The 27,935-nt window shown below is 36.4% G+C and overlaps 1 protein-coding gene across 5 annotated transcripts in view; it reads left to right on the top strand.

The window, feature by feature from the left end:
- LOC131440515 (forkhead box protein O) overlaps window positions 1-27,935 on the top strand; it is a 208,514-nt gene that overhangs the window by 151,602 nt on the left and 28,977 nt on the right. For all 5 annotated transcript variants that reach the window (XR_009231397.1, XM_058611860.1, XM_058611859.1 and 2 more), the window contains exons 9-10: window positions 2,733-2,854; window positions 2,941-3,180. Coding sequence is in view for 4 of the 5 variants with exons in the window: in XM_058611860.1 (XP_058467843.1) it covers window positions 2,733-2,854; window positions 2,941-3,150 (332 nt within the window). In the remaining variant the exon portion in view is untranslated. The remainder of the gene's footprint in view (window positions 1-2,732; window positions 2,855-2,940; window positions 3,181-27,935) is intronic.

The raw sequence follows: 27,935 nt of genomic DNA, 5'->3' as shown, positions 1-27,935 counted from the left end.
ATTGATCTGCATAAACCATTGCAAGATACCTTAGATAACTTGTCCGATTGGGCTGTTCATCTTGGTATCGAATTCTCTGCGGAGAAAACAGAGTTAGTCGTCTTTTCAAGAAAGCATGATCCCGCGCAGCTTCAGCTCCATATGATGGGAAGAATGATCCAACAGGTTTTAACTTTTAAATACCTCGGGGTGTGGTTCGATTCCAAATGCACGTGGGGAGGACACATTAGGTTTCTGATAACAAAATGCCAACAAAGAGTAAATTTTCTTCGAACAATAACAGGATCTTGGTGGGGTGCTCATCCGGAAGATCTAATAAAATTGTATCAGACAACGATACTTTCAGTGATGGAATATGGATGCGTTTGCTTTCGTTCCGCTGCAAACTCTCATATTATCAAACTGGAGCGAATTCAGTATCGTTGTTTGCGAATTGCTTTAGGGTGCATGCATTCGACACATACAATGAGTCTTGAAGTTCTGGCGGGAGTTCTTCCATTAAAAGATCGATTTTGGGAGCTTTCATCACGCCTGCTAATAAGATGTGAGGTGCTGAATCCCATGGTAATTAATAATTTCGAACGACTAGTCGAGCTTCGATCTCAAACAAAATTCATGACAGTATATTTTAACCATATGTCACAGGAAATCAACCCTTCAAGATATATTCCTATCCGTGTCAGCCTCCTAAATGTCCCTGACTCAACTTTATTTTTCGATACATCCATGCAGCGCGAAGTGCGTGGAATCCCGGATCATCTACGTTCGACGGAAATCCCAAAAATATTTTCAAGTAAGTTCAGGCATATTGACTCTGAGAAAATGTTTTACACGGACGGATCGCGAATTGAAGAAGCGACAGGGTTTGGTATGTTCAACAATAATGTTTCGGCCTCATTTAGGCTTCAAAAACCTGCATCTGTTTATATAGCAGAGCTAGCAGCAGTTCAATATAGTTTGAGTGTAATCGTCACATTAATTCCAAACCATTATTTCCTCTTCACAGATAGTCTGAGTGCAATTGAAGCCATTCGCTCAAACGCTGCTGGCAAAAATGAACCGTTTTTCCTGGGCAAAATAAAACAGTGCCTGAACGACATATTGAACAATAATTATCTAATCACTATAGTCTGGGTCCCGGCTCATTGCTCCATTCCTGGCAATGAAAGAGCCGATATTTTAGCCAAACGTGGTGCTATTGAGGGTGAAATTTATGAGAGACCAATTGCTTTCAACGAATTCTATAGCTCGTCTCGCCAAAGAACACTTGCCAGCTGGCAAGCTTCTTGGGATAAAGATGATCTGGGTCGGTGGATGCACTCAATTATTCCGAAAATATCGACAAAGGCATGGTTCAGGGGACTGGATGTGAGTAGAGATTTCATTCGTGTGATGTCCAGACTCATGTCCAATCACTACACGTTAGATGCACATCTCCTTCGAATTGTGCTCTCCGAGACTAATCATTGTGCTTGCGGAGAAGGTTATCGGGATATTGATCATGTCGTTTGGACATGCGTGGAGTATCGTGATGTCAGATCTCAACTAATAAATTCTTTGCGTACCCAAGGTAGACTATCCAATGTCCCAGTTCGAGACATTCTTGCTTGTCGTGACCTTTCATACATGAAACTTATTTATCATTTCATAAAGAAAACTGGAGTTTCAATTTAATAAAGGCCCCTTTCAAGACTTAGTTCTGATCCCAGCTGCGTCCATGAGTTCAACCAATAGCTAAATTAGAATAAAAATAATGTAATGATACAAACAAACTCGAAACAGTTTATGAAATTATCAACAAAATGTCTGAGAATAACAGCTTATTTTATAATTTATAGAAGTTAATCGTTTGGTTCAAAAAATATTTCCAAGTAGATTTCATAATTAATGACGAGTTACCTAAGATGATATTTAAGTAATAAGAGAATATGTTTTAATAAATGCAAAACGTTGTGACTATGTTAGAATTAAATTAGGATAAGAATATTATGTAAAAGTGATGCTACGGCGAAAAAAAACTTATGTAAACTGCCTTAAGAAATAAACGTATTTATGAAAAAAAAAAAAATTTAATAAAAAAATATTGATAAATCATTCGTTACAAAAGTAATTGCCCCACTGTCTGGCAAGCGGTTTACAGAAAAAAGACGTTTCCTTGGGTTTGGTTTATATACGCGAATAACTTTAGTCCAGGACTCAAAGCGGTGCTAACTCGATCGAATTCCAATTACCTATTTCGTATGTACATATACATGTTCCGAGGTCACTGTCCCATCGACTAGTTCCGGCTCAATGCAATATTTTTCAATATGCATCGCGATTCGAATGAACGTTTATACCAATTCACACCCTCTCATTCTGCTAATAACGCAGAAGGCGACAGAACCCTGTCGATGTCGTTCTGTTGACCAAATGTCATCATAAACTGAACTTGTGAACGTTTAGGTATCTCACCTTTTGACGACCATTCGTTTCAAAAATCATTGTTATATCAATAATGAATATGTGACATGAAACGATTTACTAACTTTTTTATTTACTGTGAATCAACTTTCTATTTAACCTAGGACAACAAGTCTCACAATGATTCATAACAAAACAGTGGTGAAAACAATGAACAGAAAAAATCAGATTTCCAACTTACACAATTTTACGAGTTCACTATTATCATTAAAACATTTTAATTGCCCTGATGTGATGTCGGAATGATTAAAACTGTTTCCTCCTTTCAGATAATACTCCGCAAACGTTAATGGGTCAGTTCATGGAAGCATTGAATAATCAGACAAACATAGACGACATCAATATTAACCTGGAATCGTTTCCTGGAGGGCTAGAGTGCAACGTTGATGAAGTAAGCGCAACATTTCGGTCTGAATGGCCAGTAGCACTTGAGTAGCACTTACCATAACAACCAACTTCTAAAACGTATGCTTACAGGTGATAAAACACGAGCTTAGCATGGAAGGATCACTGGATTTCAATTTCCCAATGTCAAATCATAGCACCTACACGCCGACCAATAGTTCCAACTCACAGGACTCGACAATCAGTGCAATAGCCGCCACACCGAATCAGGCGACAGCACCGCTTCCCCATGGACAATACACGGCACGAACAAGCGTCACACCACCCTCCTGGGTACACTGAGGGTGGCTGTGAATTGGAGCGCACTTGATGGTGAGTCAATTGAACCGTAGATACCTTTTGCATTATTTGGAAAAGCAGATCGAAAGACAAGCATCTATGATTTAATTGGGATTTAAATGTTTCTTTTGCATTACACGCATTGAAACAAACGTTCCGCATCTCTGCACTGTAAACTCCACCGACCAATGAGGGTGATCCATTGGAGTACAGCTCACCGCACCGTGACTAACTGACGCCAAAAAGTCAATCAGCGAATTATTTCCAACTTGAACTTTTACGTCTTTCACCACTGCTAACTTTTACACACTTTGTTGTCATGGTCATTTTTCTTCCGATCCGGCCGTCAGAAACTCGCACTACTTTTGCATTACTCTGCCATGCCACCTCCTGACAGCTCATCTCGGGGCTCGAATTCCAAGAATGTATGCCGCAGATCCCGAAAGTGGCTGATTTGGTTGCTGTTGGTTGTAGAGTGGGGGAAGATGGCATAACTTTTTTCAACAAACCAAGCGCGAAACTTTTTCCGCATTTTTCATATCCCCACACCGAAGTTCAACAGTCGACACCAAAGCCAAGATGGAGACGAACCACAAAAAAGAAGAAGAAGAAATAGCTTCTACGTCGAAGGTAGAAGGCAAGTCAGTAACTACACTGGGATGCAGAAAAATCTTAAACAAGATTTCGTCAATGTACTGGGGGACCATTCGAACCCTTGTTTCATGAGTATTTTTGTTCTGATTAATCAAGACCGGTTACTCCTTTGAGGAATGCTCCAATCTAGTGCGTGGAATATTTCGCACCTCATTGATGGATGATGTTGCCCTTCTTTTTCGTAGTTTTTTTTCAGAAGAATTCTGATTTTGTCCTAGCACCTGTGTACGTAGACAAAAAAAAACACGATACATCAGTTGTTTCGTGTGGTTGTGTTGAAAAATGTGAGATTAACTTTTGTAAGGCTAAGGGTTGGCTCAAAATCATAAAAGAATGATGAAGACTATTTGATTATATCAGAAACAAAACTCAGGTCTTTTATATGCGGATTTACGATGTTATGCAGATTATTTGAATGCGATTTTATATTCGGTTTTCTTAATGTTCCCTGCCAAAAATTACTTTAGTACAAAAGATGAATTTCTTGCTAAATCGTATTTGTTGTTGGCAATATTCTCAAAGATTTGAATCAAACTTTCTGGAAATATAGACTTCGTCCTAAAATGTCACTTAGCATACTTTGGTTTTCCAAAATTGATCTAGACTGTCGTTTGAAAAGGGCTCAACTTTTTCAACCATTTTTTTAATTTGTCGAATAATGACGAAACCTACACGGAACGACCGAAATTAGCTCTGCGCCTAATTCGTATTACTGTTTTGGAATTAGTTGATTTTAACAACAAAATTTCCAAAATAACTATAAAATTAGTTAAAATTTAGAATTTACTGTGCTGCAAAAAACTCTTATTTTTAGAGAATGTGTTTAATTGGCGAATATTCTGGACACAAACCAGCAATATTTCAATCCAACACGAAATTCTCATTGACAACTAATTTCGTTACTAAAATCATAAAATTTGATTCTATTTATCTATCACCGTCATTACTGAAGGACAGCACAAAGAAAACAAAAATGAAATTGATTTTATTAACAAGTTTATTAGCCAAAAACTCATGAGAAGTGTCAAAGCAAAACAATCCATTAAAATGCTAAAAAAGACAGTCTTGTGAAACTGCTTTCAAATTGTTTAGATGTTTTTCGCATGTGTTACGCTATATCCATATATAAATTTCTAAACCGATATGGAAAAATGCCGTAAACTCTCAGTGGAAAGTGTATTTATTAAGAATTTGTGCGCATTTGAAGCAATTGTGGGTAATAATGTTTTTACGCGAAACAGTGATGTGAGTTTCGAATGTTGCACTCTAAATGTACACGTCAAATGATGTTTTTTGTATCTTCTAACATTCCGGACTACACCGTCCGGTGTACTACTTGTATTCGGTTTTTGTTTTCCGAGTGCTCAAAGTTTTCAGTGAGAGAGTCGAATGAAGAAAACATACCTGCCAATATAGAAAAGATAACCGCGAAATTTTTTTCGGTAGTAGTGTGTCATCTAGTGGCTAGTAGTCATTACGGTGTTAACGTTTTTTCGGTGACAGTGCGCCATATAGCTGCAAATTGCAGAAACCAATTCAACCATTTATGTTGGTTGAAAACAACGTTTTATTTCTCTAATTCAACTAAAAAATTAGTTGAATGGATATGAAGTGTGCCTTAGCTAAGAAATGACAGCACGTTTAATTGGTGAATTCAACTAAAAAATAGCTATTTTAACAAATATTTTATTATTATTAAGGGAACTAGAATTAAAAAATCTAAATTAGCAAAAGTAAGATTTTTTTAGTTGTCTCAAAAAATAACTAACCAAAATCAGAAAATCAACTAATTTTTTCGCCAAAATGCTAATTTCGGTCTTTCCGTTTACAAAAAAAAAATGGTATGCTCGTGATTTTCACAAAATGTTCTCAGAAAAAACGTACCCAAAAATTTCTTATGGAGTATTACAAAAAAAATATTGGCCCCATTAACTTAAATTCGACTTACGAATAAATAAAATTTTTAATTTTGATAATTTGGTTTGATTCTCAAGATAGGTGATTTTGTTCCCTACTAACCGTTTTTTTCTGTCTTTTTATCGAAATTTGAACTAAACTGAAAGTCGTTATCACCCAGTTATCATTAAACTAAGAAATAAACTCAATATTAATGCAAAAGATCGTATGCCGAACGTAAAACAAGTGTTATCTCACTCTCCGAATAGTGAAGTTTAATTAATTAAAAGGTTGCCTTTGAATGTAGTTTTGCGATCACGTTATCGATGAATTATTGGAGAAAAATAGGGAAATATTTCTTGATATAATATAAATTTAATTTAAATCCACAAAACTATATATGGGTTTATGTTTTGCCACCCACTTATATACAATTTTTTACAAGTGCTATCATGCGGGTATTGAAGATACTGCAACAGACTATTTTCTAGAAAACATCTACTCGACCTTTTTGACACCCATCAAAAGCTGTAAAATCGCTCTCCCTTGTAGAAGCAGTAACGGCAGCTATTCAACCAAGACCACACAGTCATAGTTCGGTGGTAGACAGTCACGGTAAAAACTCAAACAAAAAATAAGAAGCACTAGATTGCACAAGGTTGATGAGGCGTTGAGAGTCAGCAGCTTTTAGCCGTGCGGTGAGCAAAGTGTTTTCATCTCGGACACGCTTCGCGCTCATTTGCTAAAGCATAATTTCTTGAATAATTTATACTAATCGCCTGATCTGTATCCTTCCACTTGGTTGCTTTCCACTGCATCCATGGAAGGATCAATCAACTCGGCGGGGGTGAATTGGATTTTCTTAGCCTCACCACGAGGCGACCAGCCAAAAACAGACGTCCTTCATGTAAACGAACAGTGCGGAATGCCAACCGTGGATGAAAGATGGAGTAGGTCGAGGTGGTGGGGTGATGGTTTTTCCTCTCGTCTCTATGGCGAAAAGGCGAACACTTTCATTCGTGCCAAGGGTAACTTTATTGCTGGGCCTAAGAACAAGTGTTTGATTAAAGTTGTAAGAAGTCGCGCATTATGTGTATAGAGCTCTTGTGATTTACCTGAGAAATGAAGTAGCAGGAGTATGTGCCGAAAAACTCTCAATTTTTGCATTCATTCATAACATATAAATACAATTATTTATTCGTTATATTTGAGCAAATTGTTGTAATAAAATTGTGTAGTAAATTTATACATGAATCAACAGTTATAAAAAGTGAATAAAAATAAACGATGAAAACGATTAGAAGGATTGAGTTTAATGTTAGAACTAATGTGGATTCAAAGAACACAGGGAAGTGGTTACGTATTTCTACATCTGTTTTTATGAACTGTCACACTACTCTATATTTTAAAAACTTAACCCACCTAGCAGTGAGATGATCACTTCTTTACCAATCCACATGTGTCTTACTGCATGAATATTCTTCGGTGTTTCAGTTTTCATGACATTATTCTAATGTCCGTTTTAAGTGCCAATTTGAGATTTTAATCACTCATTACTCTTTAATGTCGTAACTGCAAATCGGATCGAATTTGAATTTAAAAGTGTAACAATCGATTAAACATTCCATGATATGTCGAAGTTCCACCGTAAAGTTTACGGTAATTTAGGGTACTCCCAGAGCTGGTATTCAGGAACCAGCATAACCCAAACCGGTTCGTATGGCCATATGACGAATAAATTGCAATATTTTTGAGTCCAACTTTAAAGCTTTTCAGGATTGTCATCTTCTATATCGCTTTGAATTTTAAAAATTCATCATCCTACAAATCCAGAATCGGAAGTCAGAATTGGATGAAATTGGATTTATTTTAATTTGAACTTTTGTTTCTGAAATTCGATTTGGCTTTCTTTTTTTGAGAAAACGATGTAGACATCTTTGAGGAATCGTAGTGCGAATTAAATTTTTGGGTGCCTTCCGAAACGAAAACTGAATACAACCAAAAATGGAATAAGTTTATTTGGTTATCGACTATCCAAATCTGCTAAACCTGATAATTTATGTGAAATAGACATTTTTATAGTAATCACCCTGTATCTCCGAAACCGGAAGTTGGATCTGACTGAAAAACAAGATGTTTTAAAGAATCTTAAAATTTCTCATTTAAATCTTAGATGATTCTTAGATTTCATTTGAATCTTACGCCATCTACGAGAAAGATGAGTTACACAATTTTAATTTCGTTTCACATATCATCCTGTAGTTCCAGAGGTCGGAAACAAACTTAATTCAGGAACCTTGTTTGGGAATATACGACTTTTCATATGAATCTGAGTTTGTAGAGAACGGTTGAGTCATCTCCGAAAAAAATTAAGTGAAATTATTTGTCAGACACGCATTTGCTGATCTCGACGCACTGATTTGAATGGTTTATGGCTCCAGCATTTATTTCTGTAAGTTGTTTAAATCAATATAATTATGGAATTGCTTTCAACTCGAAAATTCTGCCATCATCTGGTTTACGTATGGTATATTCGGACGATTATGTTACCAAAAACGAACCATGCTAAAATCGGCCCGAGACAAAATATCATGCTGTACATAGTCTTTTGGGTACTTAGAAACAAATGTATGTAACAGTATAAAAAATCGTGTTTTATATGGCTCCTAAGCATTTCTTTGCCAGACAGCGCTCAAAACTTCTACTGCTGTAATAGGGGAAAAAGTCGCTTACACAAAAATGTCGATATCTCCGTTAAAAATGGACGGATTGTAACAATCTATGGCTTTTTGGATAGGTATTACCGTGCGGAATCTAAGTCTGAAAATGTATTCTGTTTTCAAGGTCAATTGTGACAGATACTGTCAAAAAACTGAAAATTTAGACATAAAACTTCGTACAACTCAAAAAGTAAACATCCGATCTCAAAACCATTCAATAGCGTTCGAGGTGACGGGGAGATTAGTTTGATAAAAATCGGTTCAGCAATCTCTGAGATCTCGAACTTTTAGTTGACAACACGCATACAGACACACACACACACACACACACACACACACACACACACACACACACACACACGGACATTTGTTCAGTTCGTCGAGCTGAATCGATTGGTATATGACATTCGGCCCTCCCGGCCTCGAAAAAATTTTCTAAAGTTTGAGATAATTCTATACCTATTTTTTAAATATATAAAAAAAGGTAAGACCGAACTATATTTCACGCATCGATGTGAATTTTTTTTTCCAAATTAATGATTCTCAATTCCAAAGAAATTTAAATCCTTCCAAAGCAATGGATATCAATTGAAATGATAAAAAAACGACTAATAGCTCTCCGGAAGAACTAGTTTTTCCGAACCGTTATTTCGTTCTTCTGAAATGTTATGTATCTTCGAAAAAAATATGACCATAACTAATTATATAATATTTTGAACAAGTTCAATAGTAGTGGGTACAGTAATTTTTTTGCATCTGTCTAATTCAACGATAATCGATACACTTTGAAGGCCATAAATACACCGCACAACTCTTATATGGTCTTAAGGGTATTTCGATAGTCCCACGACAAAAGGGCCTAACTGCAAATGAGAGCCTCTCTTTGTTTACTTTCTCTTTTGATTAGTACGGAGCCAATATTGCAAATTCTCTACAATTTCGAAAGCTTGTACCTTTACCTTGAAAGTTTTGCGAAGAGTAAAGCGTCAAATATAAAATCTGTACGGTAAATCGTGAAAGAAAAGGTAAACAAAGAGAAACTGTCATTTGCAGTTAGGCCCTTTTGTCGAGGGACGGTCGATTTGTTTGTGACGGATGTAGAAGTGCTTGTAAAATTGATCAAATTTTCCAAAAACGACACTGCCAGCTGAGTACTATTTGCCCTTCAGAGAACCGTAATTGTGTTTTTAGGAGGCTATATAAAGTAAGAGCCCCAAAGGATGGGGAGTTCAAAGGATAATTGTATGTATTATTCAACATAACTCCGAACTCCGAAACAATTTAAAAAATTGCCTCAAAACGTGGCACAGGTATTTTCCACTGATCATAAATTGCCATAAGGACATTTCAAGGGGGAGGAGGCTCAGTGAGTGTTTGTTAACAAGGGGAGTTGTAGCAAAATGTTTCAAATATTGCGAAAATCGACATTTTCGACTGACTAAGATATTTATTGCAACTAAGAGATGGTCGTAAGGATATTCATACGCGTAATTGGGTAGCAAGTGTCTCTAATAAAAACCTTTTTTAATCCACCTAGTGGTTTAATTATGCCTTCCTCATATTCCTTATATTTTCAAAAACATCACTAGAAGATTCTGTCTAGATATTTTTTCAAACGTGAATAAAATCAAAAACTTTCTTTGGTATAAACTACCTTTTCATTTTATAAACAGTGAATCTGGCAACCCAGCACGCTATACAAAATTAAACAAACCACGCTGCATGCTAGGCGGTGGCGTTATATCCACTAATCAACTATATGCCAACTAGATGAATTTACCAGTAAATTTCATAAACATTTGAACCTCGTTTCGCCATTACTTTTGAAAAAATACTCATGAAATTGAAAAATTTTCACTTATCGCACTGTAATACCGGAACCGGAAGTCGAATCTGGATGAACTTTTTGAGGACTTCATTTAAATAATTTCAAAACCTTTCATTTGCATTTTAGTATGTAAAAATCGGTTAAGAAATTTCCGAGAAAATGGAGTGTGCATTTTCCCATATTCGCACACATTGCCTTGTACTTCCGGAACCGGAAATCGGATGAAGATAAAATTCAATAGCGAACTACGGGGCCATAAGACCTATCGTTTGAATATAAGTTTGTGAAAATCAGTCACGCCATCTCTGAGAAAAGTGAGTGAACATTGTTTTATTTTTTTTTGTGCTTTTCGCTCTGTAATTCTGGAACCGGAAGTCGGATCGAAATAAAATTCAATAGCAATCTATTTGAGTCTGAGTTTGTGAAAAACGGTTCAGCTATCTCTAAGAAAATCGAGTGACATTATTTGTTACATACACACATAGATACATACATACACACACATATACATACACAGACATTTGCTCAGTTCGTCGACCTGAGTGGAATGGTGCATGACACTCGGCCCTTCGGGCCTCCATTCAAAATGTTGTTTTTTTCAGTGATTGTATAGCCTTTTTATATGAGAAAAGAAAAAAACCTTTCCTCCGGGAAAGGTGTTCAAAATGTTCCTTACAAAATGAATTAAAGATAAAACTAACCCGATTTGACGAGAATATCGTGAAAATTATGATTATTACGAGATTTAAGATGACATATTGACCGCGCGCAGTCTGAGCATGTCCGGAGTATTACTAAATCTTAGCCTCCGACTATTTCAATTAGCAGGACTATTTCCAGGATTTTTTTTGGCAGGTTAGCGTTCACGAAACATTTCCGAGTAACGCCGGGTAATTTAACTAGTTATTCTTTATGAACCGGATTGCTCAGCTTTAGAATAAACTGACACAATTCTTAAATGCATATGTTTGGACATGACACGACTAATAAATATTTACCAAAAAAATAGCACAAAATTTATTGCATTTAATCTGCGTACAAATGTATAATTCTGCCATTCTTCGGTGTGGTGATCGATTGATTGAAAAATATAAAACGAAAAGAATAGAAGACTCTGTAAACAATTTAGAATATCTTCAATGCGCTTTAAATGAGAACGTCTATTTTAAATACCGGTTTGTTTACCATCTGGATTTTACTCATTCCGCTATCAGCTTTCTTTACAGCAGCTAGTCTTGTTAGCCCAAATCGCTTCTAGCAATCCACTACCACTCTCCGTTCGCTTTTATTTTTAAATGTAGATTGGTGGATTTTATGCCTGTGCGATTTCTGTCTTCTACAAAAGTGCCCTTTTTATTTTAAGATGATGATAATGGAGAACAGTTCCTTAGCGTGTATTAGCGGTGTTATGCAAATTGCTTTGAATTTTTAATGAAAAGTTCTCGTGTGTCATCCAGCAGTCAAGCAGAGAAATTAATTTAGCATACTTGCAAAGCAATTGAATTGGGTATCAGCTCGAAGAAAACTTCAAAGAAAAAACACAACAAGCTTCCAGGTATCCCCGAGTAACAGGCTTTTCTGTACGGTTGATGTTTCAATTCATTCCTGGTTCAGTAGCAGATTGTGGTCTCACGTTTTTATTCTAATTGAACAACCGATTACCGTACGCCTCTCAGGATCAAGCAATACGAGCTGTGAATAATGAGTACTAATTTTTCGGAGACCTTTTCAATTTGTCTCCTCGCACCATTTCAGGTTCGCACTGCTGAATTTGTCATCACAAAACCTACTTTTCGTATAAAAGCCAATGATAATAAGGCACTAAAATCAAAAACGTCCTTTTTATCGTTTAGCAGCTCTTTTGTGGATATCTTATATAGCCTGGACGTCACTTAACAGAATAGAGGCAGTCAATGCCCCAAACGAGCAAATTTGTAAATAGCTTCTGGTGAAAGCAGTCAAAGCGCCAGAACGGAAGAGAGTTTTATTACACAATTCACTTGTTGATGCCACCATTCAACAGAGAGTAGCATTACCAAGTATGCGGTACAAGCAACAAATAGAGACTTTTTACAGCCCCTCTTTCTCATACCAGAGGCAAATAAAAATGCCCTTGCAGCCAACGCAACTGCCATCACCATCACCAAGGGAAACCATCCGCGTTCGGTTCGTTCGCAGACCTGACTAAAGATACAGCACAACACAAAACTCCGACTTCGTTATGCCGTGCTAGTTCAAGTGTACAACTTGTGTACTCACTTGTTAACGAGCGTTTAGGCGAACGCTAAAAATTTTAGGTTCTGTTTAAATAAACCTTCAGTAATTTTTCCAGATTGTTTACATTTTGCAGTAGATGTGCATTATATTTTGGTTATATTATTAGCTCAATCATATGTGCTCAGGTGAGTTAGGTTAGTTTTGCAATGGACTGCTTTAGTTTCGTATCGAACGGAATAACAATCGAAAGGACATTGCGAAGTATTTCGGAAACTTAATTTTAAATTTTCTTAAGGGTTAGACATATGTGTTCTAGGAAAATATTTTCTACGCTATCAACCTGTGGTGATTGGTTGGTTGATATAGACTGAGAAAAGCGAAGGGTTTCAAAATTTAAAGACGGATTCGGAAGATCGGAACAATTGAAATTTACTTTGCTTCTACTTGAGACAGTCTTATTCCCCTTTGAAAGCAATGAATTGACGAACTTTTCATGAAATGCATTGAAGTCTTTCTCTATACGTAGTCCGCTTAAAAACTTTGTATTTCTTAAGATTTTCATAACACAATCCTTCGCGAATCCACAAATAACAACATTATTTTGAAAAAACCGCGACAAAGAAATAAAATACATATAAAAAGGCTTTACATGCAGAAAAACGAATGAAAAAATTCGAATGAAAGATTAAAGATTTTATATAACTACCGCTTTAAAACAGAACGCATAGTTTCGGAAATTCGTAAAAAAAACCTTTCAGTGTATTTCCCATCATTTTATGAACGATCTGTTCATCAACTCCAGCGATCGATCATAAGCATCTTTTCATATCGTATGTTTTTCCCGAACAATTGTCGCGGTACCACTAAAGTACGAGGCTTTATCGAAAAGTAAGGGCTATTTTAATAAGCTTAGAAGTAAATAGAGATTATGTGGAAAAGTGAAATCGATTTATAGGAAACTAAACGTGGTAATGAAACCTAGCTCAAATGTTTAAAACAATTCTGCATGACAGAACGACTTGTTGTTTCCTTCATCCGAGATATATAGTTTCTATTCCATTGCTTCTCAATGTCTAAGTATGCTTTTTGTGGATAGAAATTAGTGATATCAAAACATTGAAACTGACTGTGATAACAGTGCGTATGAACTACCAATTGAATATCACTTACAGGGTTTGGAAAATTTTAACCTCTCTCATAAGGAAAGTTTAGGCAATCAGTGTGGAAATCGATTCTCCAATCGAGGCCCGGAGGGCAGAATGTCATGTATCAATCGAATCAGTTAGTCTAGTCCAAATCTCAAAATTTCTGTGTATGTGCGTTGGGGTTCCAATGTGAATAAGCAATGAGTAACCACTGTATCACTGAGCGGTAGTAACTGGAAAATTTATCACCTCCGAAAAGTCGCTATACGAATTTTAATGGGAAGGACGTAAAATTTCCAATATTCAAAAAATTTGAAAAATTTTGTTGTCTAATATTTTATAAATGCATTCTTTTCTGAAAAAAATAACTCTGGGAAAGAAAATCTCGGAGATGAGAAAATTGATTTTCACAAATTTAAATTCAAATGAAAAGTTCTCAGAGATAGATAATCAGATTTTCAGAAGCTAATTTATCGAATAGAAGATCATAAAAGTCATACTATTTCGAATAAAAATTCTCGAGGTACCTTAAAATATTCAAGAATCCTACTTTCGGTTCCGGAATAACTGGATGATAACGGTAGAACTTACGATTTCAAGTGTATTTATTAAAGTCACCTTCTTTAAACTTAGGCCCGTACGCAAAATTTTCCGTCTAGGAAGAAGGAGTGTTTTCATGGAAAAAGGGTCGTCAAATGTTTATTTGGCGTCGGTCAAATTTCAAATTTTATACAAAATAGAGGTTATCAAATAAGGTTAAATGGTAAAATCTAGAAATACTTGCACTAGTGGGATTTTTTCCAATAAATGAATAAGATAGGGAAAAGTCAGTGAAAAATGTGTAAAATTTTGTTTCAAAGGGAGGGGAGAGGGGTTTAAACCGGAACCCTCCCTCCCCCATGCGGATGGGTCTGTTTAAAATTATATGCAAATTCGTTTCGATATCACATAATAGTAATATAAATTCACTCTACGATACCGGTCTCCGGTTTCCGATTCTTGAAATCTATGTTATCGATGTCTCAGCGATGATTTTTCCTAATCTTGACCGATATTCATGACTTAGATTTAAATGAAAGGTATTGAGTTTGTATAGATTGAAGGATCTGAAAGTGACGATGCAAAGAACGTGTGAAAGAAAATGTAATGATTTTTTATCTTTAAATGAAAGTCTGGATAATTGATAGTTTTTTAAACTTACTTTGGCAATATTCGCCCGGTTGCGGTAAACCCGACAATAGTAGAGTAACATCTCGAAAAAAAATTTACTTTGAATTAACATACAAACGATTATAAAAAGGCATCATTACACCATTAGGCGGATAAAAACAAAATTTCCGATATTACATTACAACAGTGATAAATTCATTATGCTGAAGAATATTCTTCAAATACTGCAAAGCTTGTGTGAAGCAGTATTAACGGTTCAATTGTATTTTTTATTTTCAATTCAAAACTTGATAATGAATAATTGAAACTATTATAACTGTTCCAAAATACACTGAATATGAAATACCGACCCATTTCCCGAAGGTTTTTATCACTTCCTTGCCTAAAGCTAAACCGAGGAGCAAGGACAAAGATTCACTTCACCGTTCTTCTTGTACGCTTGGAAGCACTTGTTGATTCCTCATAGCTACGAGCAGTGATACAGAAACGTACCCCCTTCCGTGCTAAACATCAGGGAACAAGTGTTTATTTACTCGAGATACGGTTGATTTTTATTTCGACTTTATAAAAACCGTCCCGAGGAGGCAAAGGAAATAAATCCACTTCCGCACGGCGCTAAGGAATAGAATGAAGTCTATAGCGGTGCTTGAAAGAAGGATGTGATATTTACTGGCTGTATGGATGCTGCATCATTGTTCAAATGTAACGAGCTGTAGTATTCTTTTACAGTCGTTTATTTAATCGGATCCAACGACTAAAAAGCGATCAATTATGTGTGTACTAAAAGACGTAAATTATACGTGTTTTCTGTGTGGTTGTGGAATGATAAAGTCGTTTATAAATATGGTGAGAACAGGTTTGCTGATCACTACCAAATACTGAATTATGAAAAAAAGAAAACATTGTTTTACTATTGTGATTAGTTCTCGACAAGCCATCCGAAAGTTTTGGTTTGACATTCCATTTTAAAACGTTTTCACAAAATAGGCATTAATAGTTTTCATTTCGAACTAAAATCGTCGCTACGGTGATCTGCTGATCCAATATTTCGTGAAAAACGTATTTTGAATTGATGTGTCACAGAGCAATAAAATATTAAACAAACAAGATTTCGCGATAAGCGGGCTTAATATCGGCATGTTTATGTTTTCAGATTTTATATCAATTCCTCGTTTTATATTCCTATCAGCCCTGATTAATATGTCAGCCCAATTCTTCAAACTGGATGTATTGAAATTATTTGTTCAAGTCCATCTTCAATTATTCTTTGCATGTAGGTGGACAAATGTAGCTTATAAATCAATCTTCTTCTCGCCCATGGTAGACGAACTTAGACTGTCAATTTTATACCATTTCAGTCAATGTGGTATACAAGTAAATGAAAATTCTTAACATAGATATGTCAATTCAAATTCTTAATATATACAGAGCATAACCTAAAGGCTATAAATTTTCTGAACGGCCGTCGATGATGATGAAGGAGTATCCATGCGTTGTCCGACGTTGTGGATTATAGTAATGAATCTACTTTTCATCGCCAGTAATAATTTGAAAGCTTCTATTTAGTGACGTTTTAGCAGTTGCTCGCACGTTAAGAAACGGCGTTCGACGTCCCTTGGCTTCAAATCAAATGCCGCTGGCTGAGAAACTCCGAGTAATTTTGCAAGTCTTGTCCTCGGCATCTTAGAGCTAAGGAAGTGTCCTTAAGGAGTGTATCGAAAATAAGCTATCCACATACATTTCTGTTGTACGCATGTATTAGTAATGATTTTTTATACTCAGATCACAGCATGCTGTGCGTTTGGCTTTCAGCTTTCGTTTGTTTACTTGTTTGTGCGGTTGAAATTCTGCATTTTCAAAATGTCGCGTATTGAAAAGGAAGTGAAAATTAAGGTTCTGGACACATGACTAAGTGAGAAGGGTATTACTATGCGAAAATTGGCGAAGCGGTTTGGAATTCATCATGCCAGTGTTAAAACCATCATTAATAAGTTTGGGGAGCACTATTCTTTAGATGAGCTACCAGAAAGAGGCAGAAAACCCGGTTCTTCCAACCCGAAACAGGACAAAAAAGTGGTATCTCTAATTATGAAGAACAAATCAATGTCAATACGTGATTTGGAAAAAAAGCAGAAACGAGTGTCGGAATGATCTAGCGTATCAAGAGGCGAAATCACCAGAAGACCTAAAAGAAGCAGAAAATCTCGAAACAAAGTGTAGAACAAAAGAAGCGAGCAGCAACAAGGGCCCGGAAATTGTATTCGCGTCTTTTGCAGTGTCCGAATGCATGCGTTTTGATGGACGATGAGACTTATGTAAAGGAGGACTCAAAACCCCTTCCAGGTCTACAATACTTCACTGTCGTCGTCGGGGAGGATGTGAGCGATGCGGACGGGTCGATTCAAGTGAAGAAATTCGGTCGAAAGGTACTGGTATGGCAAGCAATATGTTCCTGTGGTTTGAAGTCAACCATTTTTTACACTACTGGAACAATAAATGCAGAAATCTATCGATCTGAGTGTCTCCAGAAGAGATTGTTGCCTTTGTATGAGAAGCATAGTACACCTTCACTATTTTGGCCGGTTTTAGCGTCGATTCACTATGCCAAAACAACTCTCAATTGGCTTGCGGAAAAGGGTAAAAATTTCGTTAAAAAATATTAATCCACCAAATTGCCTCAGGTTCGACCCATCGAACGTTACTGGGCAATCGTGAAGAGAGTCTTCAAGAGGACTGGTAAGGCAGCTGGGAACATGTAGGAGTTCAAAAAAATTTGGGCTCAAACTTCCAAAAAATGCGATGCAACACTTGTCCGGAACTTGATGAAGAGCGTTCGATCAAAAGTTCGAAAATTCGTGAAAGAATAACTTAAATTTCATCCGGTTTTCATTATGCTCAAGTTTAACCTCGTACAATAAAGGATCAATTTTTAATTTGAATAAAATATCGTTTTTTATCATAATTTGAATGAATGAATGTGGATAGCTTATTTTCGATACACTCCTTATTAAACATATCATTGAAAAAAATCTTTTTTGCAAGTTCTTCTTCCAGAAGTTTCTGCAATTCTGCATTTTCAAACTTTGGAGACGCTGCGGTTTGTTTTTCTTCTTCCAAATCAAAATTGCCACTTTCGAATCGTGCGAACTATTTCCAACACGTGGGTTCAGCAGTATATAACAATTTTCGAACTTTTTTTTCTGTGGTATTACTTCTTAGAATCGAAGCTAATATTGATTTTATTACGATTCGTTGATTGAAAGTCTTGTAACCGACAAAATAATATTGCGGTTTTACTAATGAAATAACTACCACACAACATACTAACACTGATAATGAAATCTCATCTTACACTTACACTTTGGAAATAACAGGAAAAAAATCAGAAAAAGGTAGCGGGATGTTGACCGGTAAACGGATGAATCTTTAGATGGTTCAAACACGGGAAATTTTACTTTTGTAGGATATTTTGTAGGATTTGCGAAAAAAAAATTAAAAGCATCCGTAGATTTGAAAACTAATCGACATTAACAAATTTACATTGATTGCCCTAGCTTTCAAGTTTTGATGCATCTACCAAAAGTTTTTCTGAACTTGATTTTCTAAATCCATAGAGCAAAAAAATTGGCAAAGAACATCCACGACGTAATTTACCTAATCCACCAGGACACCCTTAGGATTGTAGAATGTGATAATCTTACGACCATCAATATATGATAATTGTCAACATAATCATTAGGTTTCATTCATAAGCCGGGAAGAAATACCTTACACGGGAAGAAATACCTTACCGTTGTCATGATTAAAAAATTATCAAGCCAATCATGCTCATGAAATTGCGATAGCTGCTCATGATATTATGATCAAAATGATACAAATCATGAGCAATAACACTCTTCCCATGAGAATTCATCATGTTCAAACTATGTTTTACCTTCAGAATGTATTTACTTTCCGGGTATCACTTCGAACCAACTGAATTATGTTATGATGTGATAGATCGTAGGATTGATCGATGGATAAGCAGAAATCAGGTTTAGTAAATAAGTGGAATTATTTTTGAAAAATTTCGGCTGTATCTAGTTTCCATGGGTTGGATACTTGTTTTAAAATTTTTATGTCCCTGGTCGTGAATTCATAGTTTTCGGCATGTTCTGACTCTGAATGGTGTGGAAAGCCTTTTTTCCAATCCATGAGATGCTTTCGCTATTTCTGAAATGTGCTCCTTGTTTGTCGCAATGAGAACACGAAATTTTTTATGCTGCAGATTTTTTCAAACTATTAGTAGGGTCTTTTGTAGATCCTAGTAAAGTTTTCAATAGGCAATTCGTTTTGATTTTACTGGATGTGCAATGCGTGAATTGAGGTCCACATCAGTTTTTTAAGTTTTGCAGTCAGTCTTCGAATAAAAGTAAGAAAATGAGATAAATGGGGACAAAAGAACCATGATAGTGAGTTTTTCTACTACTATAACTCGGTTTTCGTTTAAAGCTCCCAACCACGCGATTATGGTCGTTCTCATTACCTGACGTCTGTTTTTCTCCGGACGTTCGCTTCTGATCTGATGATAATCAGATGCTCTTTGAACCGTTTTATGATAGTAGGCACCGCGAAAAATTCGCGATTCGAAATTTGTTTCCGACGGTGCGATGCGACAGATCCTTATTTTTAAAGTACTCGGCTAAAACTTTTTCGCACACGAACATAACTTTTTCGTTTCCATTTTGAAAACTTTTGCGCACTTGATGCATTCAACTCATAGATTGTAAACAATACACATTTTACTATGTCTACGTAAAACTTCAATTGATTTTACCTAACGGATCAAAAGTTAGATCAATTTGAGTGTGTGCGGATTTCAAACGGTGCACTCTTTAGCAAAATGTTCCAGTATGCATGGTTAAGTTATTTCAAACGGATTAGTCATGTTATTCGTTTTGAAAGCAAAAATCCGTTGGCTGAAAATATGAATGATGAATCAAATCTAGAGCAGCATTTTCTTTCTGTAGTAGGTGGATATATTTATAGCTGCTGGACGTTTATGCTGGAAATATTTTCAAATCGATAAAAGAGGCTTTAACCTTATAGTCATTCGTCACACTAGTCAGAGAAAATCGAAACCAGGTATGCTGCACAGAATTCCTATACTATATTATTCCAAATTACAAGTAAACTTTCTTCGCTTTGTAGTGAGACTTCCAATTTCAATAATTGCTCAGATTATATTCGATGAGCTTCGTTTCGACCGATTTTGGTGATACTATGTGATTGTTTAATCTTATTGTTTTCAATAAAAATAAAACATTAACACATATTCAAGGTTCACACACTTCTCCAACGCCTTACGAAAAACAGATTCGTTTCGAAAAGATCAGTGGATTTATTTTCATCGTGTGAACAATCGTTTCGAGAAAATGCGTTTCAAAGTTTATGTTCTTCAAAGGATTTCAAAATTAAATTCAAAGAACAGTCTCCGAAAATATTCAAAGTACGACTCTAAAATTTCGAAATTATATTCTCAGACAAAATATCTATCGATTAAAACAATACATGAAAAATCGATTTCATGTGTCCCCCTGAAAAAATAATGCATGTGTTAGTTTTTTATTATTTAATAATCTATAATCTATCTCGTATATAAAAATGGATGTAAGTTTGTATGTTTGTAACGCCATAACTTCGGAACTACTGAACGGATTATCACCAAACTTGGCACAGGTACTTCTAGATCTTCAGAGATGGTTTAGGGTGTATATTTATAGGGGAGGGAGCGTAGCAAGTGTCATTAACAAGAGGGGGTCATGAAAAAATTCATATAAGTTGACAAGAATCGATAAGTTTTGAAGACCATAGAAACATTTTGCATACCTTTCGAAATTTCGAAACTACTGAACGGATTGTCACCAAACTTGGCACAGATACTTGGTCTTCTGAGATAGTCATAAGAGTATTTTAATGGGGGGAGGGAGCGTAGTAAGTGTCCTTAACAGGAGGGGGATCATGAAAAAATTGTCATATTTGACGAGAATCTATACTTTTTGAAGACCATAGAAACATTTTGCATATATTAGATATGATTATATGGCGGGTGGATGTAGCAAGTGCCTTTAAAAAGGGGAGTGTAATGTTTGTAACGGCATAACTCCGAAACTTCTAGATGGATTGCAATCGAACTTGGCACATGTACTTCTAGCTCTTCAGGGATGTTTATAAGTGTATTTTTATAAGAGAGGGAGGGGAGCGGGTCATATAGCCGAAAGCCATTTCGCCGAAAGGCGTTTCGCCGAATGCCATTTCGCCGAAAGTCATTTCGCCGAATAGGTCATTTCGCCGAAAGTCGTTTCGCCGAAAGGGTCATTTCGCCGAAAGGGTCATTTTGCCGAAAGGGTAATTTCGCCGTAAGGGTCATATCTCCTGCATGTAATGTCTCCTGTATAACTGATGTGGCGCAGCCACATAAGCGAAGCCAAGATGGCTCGGCGGCACAAAACCGCCGAGCCGACGCCAGCTGAGTCGGCCGCCGACCCGCCGTCGGAAGCGGCGGCCTCTTGCATACAAACCTGTAACCGCCTCGTTTGCCCGGTCTACTCAATGCTAGGTTTCTTTGCTTTAGTTAGGTCCGAACGAGCGGTAGCGAGGTCGGACAGCACATGAACCAAAACGATGTGGCGTAGCCGCATTAGATATTTTTTTTATTTTCACTTAATAAACGGAAAATACCACCTACATTTGCCTGGTAGATACACCGATGCAATTGCTTTGATGCTTACTAGCTAATAGCCAACAAGTTTTCTTGGGAACTACTTTCTGAGGTTCATGAATCAATCTATATTCAATAGTACAACAATTAATCATTATTCAAGAAGTACAATGGTAGGTCAAAAGTACAATGGTAGGTCAACAAATCATCTTTCGTTTGTCTTTAATTTAAATTAATTCTAATTAAGATTTCAAGACGATTACAGGATTCGGCGAAATGACCCTTTCGGCGAAATGGCTTTCGGCGAAATGGCATTCGGCGAAGTGACCCATTCGGCGAAATGACATTCGGCGAAATAACATTTTCGGCGAAATGACTTTCGGCGAAATGACCCTGATCCGAGAGGGAGTATCGCAAGTGTCATTAACAAGAGGGGTCATGAAAAAAATCATATAACCTAACGCAAATCAACATTTTTTGAAGACCTTAGAAACATTTTGCTTACCTTAAATATGATTATATGGGGGATGGATGTAGCAAGGGCCACTAAAAATGGCGGTGTAATGTTTGTAATGGCATAACTCCGAAATTACTGAACGGATTGCTATCACACCTGTCACAGATGCTTTTTGCTCTTCAGAGATTGTTGTAAGGGTTTTTTTATGGGGGAGGGACCGTAGCAAGTGCCCTAAGCAGTGGTCATGAAAAAATTTATTTAATTTGACGAGAATCGATACTTGTTGAAGACCATACATACTTTTTGCGCAACTTAGATATGATTATAAGGGTATTCGTGTGGGATGGATGTGGTGCCTCTAAAATGGGGGTTGTAATGTTTGCAACGGCATAACTCCGGAACTACTGAACGGATTGCTACCAAATTTGATACCGATACTTCTTATTCTTCAAAGGTGATCATTAGAGAATTTTCAGAGGGGAGAGTATGTAGCAAGTAGCCTTAACATGGGGGGAGAGGGTCAATGACGAAATTTATATAATTTGAAGAGAATCGACATTTAGACTAGAAGAAGGGTTTTTGAAAATGAATGCTCATCTCAATTTTTTTGTAAAACAAGAGAGTGGAAAGAATTTCAACATCGTAGTAGATAGTATTGCTGTTGTTGATTCGAATGCAAAGCAATTGTCTTTAAATAATTTCAAAAGATCTGCCTATGAACACGAGTGTATTTAAGTCTCAGCATAACTACGAAGCAACTAAATGAATCGCCACCAAGTTGGGCACATGTACCAAAAGTGGGAATCGATATTTTTTTAAAAGCACAGATACTTTCTACACTATTCATTGTAATCATGGAGAAGATTGGTAGTAAGTTAACTGACAAAAAGGATGTTGAATCAAAATAGATTTTAATGCTATATTGAGGGTGAGGAAGTGTAGCAAATGCTCCAAACATGGAAAGTGAAAGGGAAAATTGATAGGATTTTACGAAAAATTGGTACTTCTGTACGAGTACAACATATTTCTAGCAACTAAGTGAGGTTCACAAAAATATTCACAAGAGGGAGGGGGAATAAGTATTCTCAATATTGATCTGAATTGACGAAATCATACAATAAATGTACATTTTTTTATGTAAATTGAAAAAACTGTTGTTAAAGCCGGGGGGGGGGGGGGGGGGTTATGATGTTAAACAGACTTTCTTTATAAAATAATCATTATCAGATGGAAAACTTTGAGCAATTACGTGGAAACAATAATGTCGTACAAATTGTTATAAAGAGGAGGGAGTAGCAAGTATTTATAGCAATGGAAGCCAAAGGTATTGAAGATCGAATGTGACGAGGTAGTACGGAAGTACGTTACAAGCACATATACATAATAATTCAAGTACGTTACAAGCATATATGCATATGAAAGTCGGAGATTACTAATAAGGTATGTATAGACAGAAAGATGTTTTAAATGTTTCTAACAAAAGGGTTCAAATTTAAAACTGACCCAATTTGTCGAGAATACCATAGAAATTATGATTATTGTGAGATCTGAGATGTGACACTGATCATTCGCAATCTGAACATGAACGGAGTATTGTTCAATCGGGTTGTCGTCTAAGTTGTGTTTCATTACAATCAGAGTATCAATTGGGAGGACAATTTCTACAATTTTTTCGGCCTTGCCTTCGCGAAACATTTCCGAGGAACGCCGGGTAAATCAGCTAGTATATTTAACTGCTTTAGCTCTAAGATGCCGAGGGCATGCATGTGTTATTTATTAAACATTACATAACTATTATAAAACATCTGATTCTTGAAAATTAAATATAATTTGCTATTATTTGAAAATTACCTTTCGAAAATTCACTGTTACCGCGTTGCTATGGCGGATGTCGTCATTTTGCTCCAACAATCTTATGTTGTGCTATCTACGATGAGTTTAAACGCAACATAACTTGCTTTTCAAATCATTACGTGCTAATACTACGGAAACGAGAATTATACAGATCTTCAGTAGTAGAATTTATAGCATATTGGTCAGATATTCATATTATCATATCATCACATAATTCATGCTAACTAGTGAAATTATTCTGGAATTTATTGGAAACGTTTAAAACCCGTCTTGTGCCATAGCCAGAATTACTAAATAAGATTGTTGCAATTTTAAAATGAGTTCTCTAAAATTGGAAAAGAATTAAGATTGTCTGTTCAGACTTTGACGAAATTGAAGAGCTAAATTTAGGTGTTTCATCTTATCCACAATACTGCATTAATTTCAAATACGATTGCTTTGAAAAGACAAATGTTTGTTTGAAAATAGAGGCTGTTTTTGTTCCAAAGACTAATTGATGATAAACCAAAAACTCTGACGAATACATTTAATTGTATTCGGAAAATCTTACACAAAACGTTCTATACAAAGAGCTGTACTGTCTCTCCGCTTCCTACATTGCCAAAGTTGATTCGTTGATATATTTCAAAAGTAATGAATTGAAAAAGTCGTAAATGGTTTTTATGAAAAATAAAAACGCTTCACAACCCCATGCTCATTTTACAATTCAATATATATATATATATATTTTATTGTCCACATGTACCCATCTCTGTTTCTTTCTTCAACGAGCAACTTTATCTTCCTACTAAGAAAAAGTAGTATATCAAATAGCAAACAACAAAATTTCTGTTTTATTACTTTAGCACTTTCTTGAACTGATGACGTTTTTCTTTTCACTTTTCGCCGTCCCACTCTTGGGCTTTGGTTCTGAATTTTTATATTTTGTTTTCCCCGTGAACACTCTAACCTTAGCTCAATTCCAGTCGTGGGAGAACAAGTTGAAAACCTGCTCCTGGTTGTCTCCGACGAATGGACGAAAAAAGTGCTGGCTACAGGACCAAGGAATCGTTTTATCTCCTTGACGATGCTCGATAGCTGTTGTATACAAGCTTCTTATCGGCGGCCTTTCTTACCAGCTTTCGGGTACTCAATCGGTCCCAGTGTATTCAGTTGGTGTATTTTTTATCGCATCATCAGTCTCTATCATGAAGACATAACCATCATTTCACTTTACGACCAAAGTTGCCATAGCTTACCAGAGCGCAAACGATTTCGCTTTATTAATATGGTCCACTGGAAGGCCAATACTTGCTTGTTACGACCGAGGTCTATTTTGAGTGGCAGTTCATAAAACGATTTAACTTTATGTAAATGAGAAAATTAAAAGCAGTAATTTTAAAGATGTTGAGCTGTAAATTGTGCAATTAATGTGCGTGACTAATTGCGCTGAAAAATACTGTACAGATATGATCCTATCTGGTAAGCAAGATAATTCGATTAATAGTTTGACCATTTTTTATTTGCTATAATATATACACGCCTATATTTAATAGTAGGAAAGAATGTGTACTTAATGTACAAGAACATCGCTTCTAGGCTTGTACAACAATAGACAATCGGAAAATGAAATAGGAAATTGGAAACAACACACCTAGAAAAAATCATGCAAATTTACGTTTTCTTAGATCTATTTTAGCGGCAATTTTACAGTTGATCTAACACATATTTAACGTATTCCGACAGATTCTTAAGTGCAGGAACATGTAAATCATACGCTTGCTAAATTCATTTTTTTGCGGTGTACGTTACAAATGCTCTATAGTTAGCTTTGGATTGGTTAAATTATATTAGGTTCGACATCTGTCATTAATATTCAGTTCATATTGCTATGATTTTTTTTTAATTTTGTTTTTCACTGTGTTAAAGCTAGGCAGGTGCCGTTACAAGCCTTATGAACTGAAACCGAGAGACATTGAAAGGCGATTTCTCACTTGCAAGCAGCTGATTCAGAGGTAACCAAGAAAGGGTTTTTACATCGAGTTGTTACTGGGGATGAGAAATAGATATTCTGTGATAACGCCAAGAAGGAAAAATATTACGCTATGCCCGGTCAATTGCTGCCATCGATCTCAAGATCAACATCAAAGTCGAATATTCATGGTTCGAAGGTCATGTTGTGTATCGAGTGGGACCAAAAGGGTGTTGTGCACTGCGACACTATAACGGGCGATCGCTATAGGCTGGAATTTATGCATTTGAGTCGTGTATTACGAGAAGAACGCCCGGAATACAAGTGAAGACATGATAAAGTTATTCTCGTGCATGACAACGCTCGGCCTGATATAGCAAAAGTCGTGAAAAATATTTGGAAACGCTTAAATGAGAACGCACCCGCCGTATTCTCCTGACTTTGCTCCTTCTGATTACTGGTTGTTCCGACGGATGCAGCACGATACAGTAGGTAGTCGGTTTACTTCTTCCCCAAAAATCAAACTTGGATCATCTCAAAAGACGAGACATATTTTCAAGATAGAATTCGAAAACTGCCTGAGAGGTGCGAAACAGAAGTAACTAACGATCGACGATATTTGTGCATTAACTACACACCTAGGAAATATCGTGTAAATTTACCTCTTCTAAGACCGACATATACGAGCGTCAAAAATGACTCATTTTTACAATAGATTTAACACATATTTAATGCATTCTGACATATTTTTAAGTGTGAAAGCATGTAGATTTACTCGTCTGCTTTAAAAATAGTGTATGCTCGACACATATGTAAATCATTCTTATAAAATTCAGTCAGTTTACGAATTACGTTCTTATGATTTGAGTCATATGCGGATTTACGTCATCGGTAAATTTAATTATTTTTTGCTGTGTAGTATAACATAGGGAATGAAACAGTTCTCTGATCAGTTAGGCCATCCATTAGAAAACGAAGTGGGTTCACTATTAAGGAGTGTATCGAAAATAAGCTATCCACAAATTTATCTTTCAAATTATAATAAAAAAACGATATTTTATTCAAACTAAAAATTGATCCTTTATTGTACGAGATTAAACTTGAGCATAATGGAAACCGGATGAAATTTAAATTATACCTTCACGAATTTTCGAACTTTTGATCGAACGCTCTTCATCAAGTTCCGGACAAGTGTTGCATCGCATTTTTAGGACGCTTGAGCCCAATTTTTTTTAACTCCTGCCTTACCAGTCTTCTTGAAGTCCCTCTTCACGATTGCCCAGTAACGTTCGATGGGTCGAAGCTGAGGGCAATTTGATGGATTGATATTTTTCTCAACGAAATTTATACCCTTTTCCGCAAGCCAATTGAGAGTGGTTTTGGCATAGTGAGCCGACGCTTAATCCGGCCAAAACAGTGGAGGTGTACTATGTTTTTATATAAAGGCAGTTATCTCTTCTGGAGACACTCAGATCGATAGATTTCTGCATTTATTGTTCAGGTAGTGCAAAAACTGGTTGACTTCAAACCACAGGAACATATTGGTTGCCATACCAGTACCTTTCGACCGAACTTCTCTACTTGAATCGACCTGTCCTCATCGCTCACATCCTCCCCAACAACGGCAGTAGAGTATTGTGGACCTGGAAGGGTTTTTGAGTTCTCCTTTACATAAGTCTCATCGTCCATCAAAGCGCATGCATCCGGACACTGCGAAAGACGCGAATGCAATTTCCGGGCCCTTGTTGCTGCTCGCTTCTCCTGTTCTACACTTTGTTTCGAGATTTTCTGTTTCTTGTAGGTCTTTAGGTGATTTCGCCTCTTGATACGCTAAATCATTTCGACACTCGTTCTTGATTTTATTTTGGCCAAATCACTTATTGACATTGATTTGTTCTTCATGATTAGAGATACCACATTCTGGTCCAGTTTCGGGTTGGAATAACCGGGTTTTCGGGCTCTTCCTGGTAGCTCATCCAAAGAATAGTGTTCCCTAAACTTATTAATGATGGTTTTAACTCTGGCATGATGAATTCCAAACCGTCTCGACAATACGCGACATTTTGAAAACGCAGAATTTCAACCGAACAAACAAGTAAACAAACGAAAGCTGACAGCCAAACGCACAGCATGCTGTGATCTGTGCATAAAAACCCATCACAGATACATGCGTACAACACAAATGTATGTGGATAG

Source organism: Malaya genurostris, chromosome 1, assembly GCF_030247185.1.
Source record: "Malaya genurostris strain Urasoe2022 chromosome 1, Malgen_1.1, whole genome shotgun sequence".
NCBI classification, from domain to species: domain Eukaryota; kingdom Metazoa; phylum Arthropoda; class Insecta; order Diptera; family Culicidae; genus Malaya; species Malaya genurostris.
Note: the sequence above shows the minus strand (reverse complement) of the source record. Positions and strands in the feature narration are given on the sequence as shown.